The following is a 6,028-nucleotide window of genomic DNA, read 5'->3' on the forward strand; positions in this document are numbered from 1 at the left end:
TAGTGCATTCGAGCAACTGGGGGCTGAGAAACATATCCGAATTTGCGACGAGGAAGTGCGAGTTCATGCGGTGTTTTATTTAATCATTCCTAGTAGCAAGTCGCAATTTGCCACCTCCCAGTTATAAACGAACGCACCATAAGCCTCCAGAAAGTAAGAAGAGGACCGATGAAGGGTTTGATTGGACGATCTTACCGTATCCATAGTGGCCAGGGAGTGGCGTCCTCTGGTGTTATGAGTTCTCGGTAGGCTGTTCTTCTCGCTCAGACTGTTTGACAAGCTGCCCTCTGGGAATTCAAAAAGTTCAATAGTCATAAGGAAGGAACATTCTCATACATGGCTGAAGAAGAGGTTCCCTCTGGTTGAGGTTGGGTGAAAAACAGCACACTGCCCAAAAACTAAATACAAGTCTTCCCAGGACAGTGAAGTATAAGGAATGATGACAAGGCCACACTATGCAAACATATTCATCTTGTGTGCTGATAGTTTATAAGCCACTTATAAATGGCTGTTTAATACACCTAATACAGTTAGGGACTGATATCTGTTGGAGACACAGGGTAAAGGTGATAGACTAAGTCATAGAGATATGCGTGGTAGCTATAGACTCAACCATGTGCAACACATGCACTCACAAACACAAACTCGACCTGGATAGCACTGATGCTATGCCCCTAATGTGACTTCCAAGACAGTACCTTTCAGGCTCACAAGGGCCTCAGCCGATGAGCCTGGAATCAAAGTAGAGAAAGAGATTAGACCAATCTAACATTAATCACAATCACTAGGCTTACATTTGATATTGTCTTTCCCATACATTTAAAATCAAGAATATATGAATGACAACACAACCTCACACGAATTAGAACTGCCCAAAGTACACAGATGAAGTAGAGGCCTGTGTTTTGTGAGAACAATGTGAGAAACATACTGACTACTCGATCAGGAAGCTAGTCTAACCAACGTTGACAGCAAGTACGTGATGCTTACTGTTTTGTCAACAACTTTACAGATAAAACCTGCAGAATAAGGAATGTGTTTCTGGATAGTAACTTGCGTTCATTAACGTAATCTAGTAGAAAAGCGTATCAAGTTGCCTGCATGAATACTAGTGAGTTAGATTGAATACTAGTGAGTTAGATTGAATACTAGTCAGTTAGATTGAATACTAGTCAGTTAGATTGAATACTAGTCAGTTAGATTGAATACTAGTGAGTTAGATTGGATACTAGTCAGTTAGATTGAATACTAGTCAGTTAGATTGAATACTAGTGAGTTAGATTGAATACTAGTCAGTTAGATTGAATACTAGTCAGTTAGATTGAATACTAGTCAGTTAGATTGAATACTAGTGAGTTAGATTGAATACTAGTCAGTTAGATTGGATACTAGTCAGTTAGATTGAATACTAGTCAGTTAGATTGAATACTAGTGAGTTAGATTGAATACTAGTCAGTTAGATTGAATACTAGTCAGTTAGATGACTAACTAGCTATCCTTAGTAGTATGAATACTAGTCAGTTAGATGACTAACTAGCTATCCTTAGTAGTATGAATACTAGTCAGTTAGATGACTAACTAGCTATCCTTAGTAGCTACCCATAGTGTTCTAGCTAGCAAGCTTGAGATGGTTATCTAGCTCGACCACAGTGTTATGATGCTAGTTCAGGCTGGATAACCTTGATCACCACAATGTAATCCGAGCTAAATTGTCATAAAAATAGTTAGTACAACACAAAAACATGACTGTAGCCCTGCTACTCTAGGGCTCTAGGGCTGGGTGGGCAGCCGGTCTGGAGGAGCAGGAAGAACCACGGCCCCTTTATTTATAGAGCAGATAGTTAGCATACTTAGCATGTCAGCTAGTTAGCATGTCAGCTAGTTAGCATACTTAGCATGCCAGCTAATGCACAACTAGCTGCTTAACAAGCTAGTGCTAGCTACTAAGCGTTAGCCTAGCCACCTAGCCACCTAGCTAACTGCCTGGGCTAGCAGACCGGATTCTTTAACATCTAGAAAACGAGTTTAAAAACGCTTTAATCTGAAGACATGATGGATATTTGGTAGTTAATAATATCCCGTCACTTCAATCCGACCACTAATCACCTCACGGGATTGTATTGATCACTTCAAACGTCTTTTAAATGATGTTGTGACTCACTCTCGTCTAACAGCTGGTCCATCTCCGCCATCTTGAATCAGACGCGCCGCTTTTTCAAAGAGCCTGTTGTCGAAATGCATTCTGGGACAGAGAGTATCTGGAGTTTGACTGATGACGGAATACAGAGGGTCACATTTTGAGACTACAGAAATAATACCACTTGTGAAGCGTTTTGGGCACACAATGGTGGAATTACATTGGCATAATGTATACCTCTGTATTTTGTATACCTCTATATTTTGTATACCTCTATATTTTGTATACCTCTATATTTTGTATACCTCTATATTTTGTATACCTCTTTATTTTGTACAGCTTTAAACGTGGAGCATTAGGGTAGAATATCTGTATGACAAATGGGGGAGTGCTGTCTCACAAAGGTGGGATATAGTGTTGAATTAAAGGTGCTGCGGAGCACTGGGTCCGACCGTTGTAGATGTGTAGATCAATCCGCAGAGGGGATTCAGGAAGCGGAACTACTTATGGTAGCTATTGTTATTGTTTATGTTGCTAGGCTACCTAGTTTGCGGAAGTTGACACATGTATGTGCTGCGACTAAATAGTTCTATGCTAAATATTTAAAAAAGCCTTTCCCAGATGAACTAGAATCTTACTTTATGGTGAATTATATGTCAGAACGCCAACTAACACCTCGGTGAGGTTCTTGTCTTTGAAATCGAGAGTTTAACATGTTTTTGAACGATTTTTCACGGTGCCCACCCACATCCATTGTATGACCTAAACGATGGTAAAGCAATTATCACTTTCTCAAAAGTGCTAGTTTTGTCAACGTTTTGATCTGAACCATTGTATATGATCATAAGTAACCTTAAAACAGGGCTAAACATGCATTTTCCCTTTACTACTCCTTTAACAAAAAGTATGTTACAAAAAGTATGTATACACTCAAGTGGAGAACAAAAGAAAAAGCTTACAGATTTACAGGTGTCCTCTCAATCAGTCGATTTAACCAGTTGTATCCCTATAGGGACCGCTATTGGGGCAACAACATCTCTGATTGGTGGAGACATTAATGTTGCACTATAGGATTGTGGTTAGTGTATTTTTTCCTGTATGAACAGCAGTAGTTTGCGGGGACAAAATTAGGACATACTTCATAATACTGTCAAATATTCAGTTTTTGAGATTAAATTCTGAAATATTTCACACCACATCTACCATGTCATGAAAATGTTGTTATTATTATTCATGAACATTGGAGATTTATTGAGCGAGTATTTGCAGTAGCTGTGAAGATCATTTGTGGAGGACAGTCTGAAGATGTAGCAATTGGGGTGTCAATTTACCAAAAAACGTGGGAGTAGGGTTTTACAGTTTTTGAGAAAATCCTCAGTGATGGACTTCATAATTCCTGCGAGCTCAAAGTGGAGGTTTCTGCTCACTCTGGCCTACATTTTGCTGGTGGTTGCAAAGTGATAGTGTACGGCTGATTTGTTATGATTTTTCAATGTTTTAAACTTTAGACCAGGGGTCTTCAACCTTTTTCAGCCTAAGGACCCCTTGGTCGATATAGAAACAGAGCAGGGACCCCCCAGATAAAAAATAAAAAGATAAAATGTGTTTCATTTTAAGCCTGGTCTTTAATAACATTTATAATCCCTTATCTACATATTTATATACTCTGTTATTATGCTCATGGTTGCTAAAACATTTTGCTTCAGAATGAAACCTAGGCCTACCTCAGTGAGATGTGTGACCCTGGTGAGTGGCGGCCTACCTCAGTGAGATGTGTGACCCTGGTGAGTGGCGGCCTACCTCAGTGAGATGTGTGACCCTGGTGAGTGGCGGCCTACCTCAGTGAGATGTGTGACCCTGGTGAGTGGCGGCCTACCTCAGTGAGATGTGTGACCCTGGTGAGTGGCGGCCTACCTCAGTGAGATGTGTGACCCTGGTGAGTGGCGCACAGCTTGTCTATTCTGGGGGCGATGGAGGTCGTCAGGCAGAGCATCATATCATCCTCAGTCTTGAACGGTATTTACTCTTCAGGTAGGTGAGGGAGGAGAATCCACTCTCACACAGGTACGTTGTTGCAAAAGGCTCACCATTGCCTGTGCTTTTAGCTGGGGGAAGTCTTTCTGGCAATAGATCCAGAAGTGGATGAGGCGTCGACTCGTACACATCCTTGTGCATACTGTCTGTGGATAGGTCGATCAGCTGATCTTCTTCAGCGGCTGTCAAGTTTGAGCCGTCCCATGCATTGTCCTTGAATGGAAACTGTATCCACGTCTTGTCCCTTCTCAAGGACTCTGCCTCAGAGAAATATTTTTCAAACTGCCTTTCGAGTGCCTCCAGGTGTCCAACAATTGCACGTTTCACGTCAGGCGAGAGCCCCGCAGAGTCGGCCAACTCCTCCACTGACGGGAACATGGATTCGACCTCCACTGATTCGCTCTCTCCATCTTTTTGTTTTCTTCAGAAAGCCTTCCATTTTGTCATACAGCTGAATGGCATGTGTATTGCGACCCTGCATCGAACTGTTCAGTCTGTTCAACTCTGAGAAAACGTCTGTCAGATATGCCAGTTTAGTGACCCAGACATTGTCATTGAAAAACGCAGCCAGTTGCGCGCGGTTTTGACCAACTAAAAAGTCGTGGAGCTGTGCGCAACTCAAACACGCACGCGTGCCAGTACTGATCCACGGGAAAGCCATCTGACCTCAGAATGGTAGGGGAGTGCATTGTGTTCCTCTCCCGTAGCATTGCAGAGTGAAGCAAACCCACTGAGCAAAGACACGTCTAAAAGACGTCTTTTAGATGTCTTTTTTGTCTTTTTCGGACGTCCAAAGACATCCAATTAGGAGCCAGAATGAATGTTTTTTTTTTAACGTTCAGATATTGGACCCGTTTTGCACGTCCACAGACGTCTTAGAGGGGTCCAAGCCAGACGTGTGAATATTGAGGGGTCCAGCAGACGAACACGGGGTTCAGGACCGACGGACGTTAAGGAACGTTTAAGACGTGATCTGAATGTCTCCCTGACGTTGCGTGTTTGCTGAGACGGGAAAGCCATCTGACCTCAGAATGGTAGGGGAGTGCATTTTGTTCCTCTCCCGTAGCATTGCAGAGTGAAGCAAAGAGACGCGTTTGCAAGGCACTCTTCTTAATAAAATGGACAGCCTTTACGACAGTGTCCATAACGTCTGCAAATTCGGCACATTTCTCTGTGTAACATGCAATGAGTCCAGTGAACTTGTGGGGCAACTTGTTGGACGCGCGCAATCAGTCCACTCTTTGGACCAGACAGCTCGCGCACCGTCCGTGCAAAGCAACCCAGTTTGCCCAGGTTAGGTCATTTTCTCTGAAAAAGTTATCAATCACGTTGAACATTTCCGAGCTTGTTGTGCGTTCAGGAAGCTTCTTACAAAACAAAAATTCCTCACACATTTCGTTTTGGTCAACAAAGCGCACACATGCCAAGAGCTGTGCGTCTTTGGACATGTCCACAGATTCATCCCAAGAGCTGTGCGTCTTTGGACATGTCCACAGATTCATCCCAAGAGCTGTGCGTCTTTGGACATGTCCACAGATTCATCCCAAGAGCTGTGCGTCTTTGGACATGTCCACAGATTCATCCCAAGAGCTGTGCGTCTTTGGACATGTCCACAGATTCATCCAACTGGAATGCAAACGCCTCCGCAGATTCTAGTTCCTCGATTAACTGCACCCTCGCATCAGATGCCATGTCGCCGATTCTCCGAGCAATCGTTTTGTCTGACAACGGGATAGTCTTCAGTTTTTTTACATATTCATCATTTCCAAACATTGTTTATGTCACTGGCCGCGGGCAATATCAAATCTTCTGCAATTGTATATGTTTTTTACACTGAGCAATGCGAAGAGCAACTTG

The 6,028-nt window shown here is 42.8% G+C and overlaps 1 protein-coding gene across 2 annotated transcripts in view; it reads right to left on the bottom strand.

The window, feature by feature from the left end:
• lin9 (lin-9 DREAM MuvB core complex component) overlaps positions 1–2,196 on the bottom strand; it is an 18,468-nt gene extending 16,272 nt beyond the window's left edge. For both annotated transcript variants that reach the window (XM_084454196.1, XM_084454195.1), the window contains exons 1-3: positions 2,162–2,196; positions 699–731; positions 196–287 (exon numbers count right to left, since the gene is read on the bottom strand). In XM_084454196.1, the coding sequence (XP_084310322.1) occupies positions 196–287; positions 699–731; positions 2,162–2,192 (156 nt within the window). In that variant the 5' untranslated portion in view covers positions 2,193–2,196. The remainder of the gene's footprint in view (positions 1–195; positions 288–698; positions 732–2,161) is intronic.
• Positions 2,197–6,028: the final 3,832 nt, after the last annotated feature.

The sequence above is a fragment of the Borostomias antarcticus genome, assembly GCF_949987555.1.
Source record: "Borostomias antarcticus genome assembly, chromosome: 19".
NCBI classification, from domain to species: Eukaryota; Metazoa; Chordata; class Actinopteri; order Stomiiformes; family Stomiidae; genus Borostomias; species Borostomias antarcticus.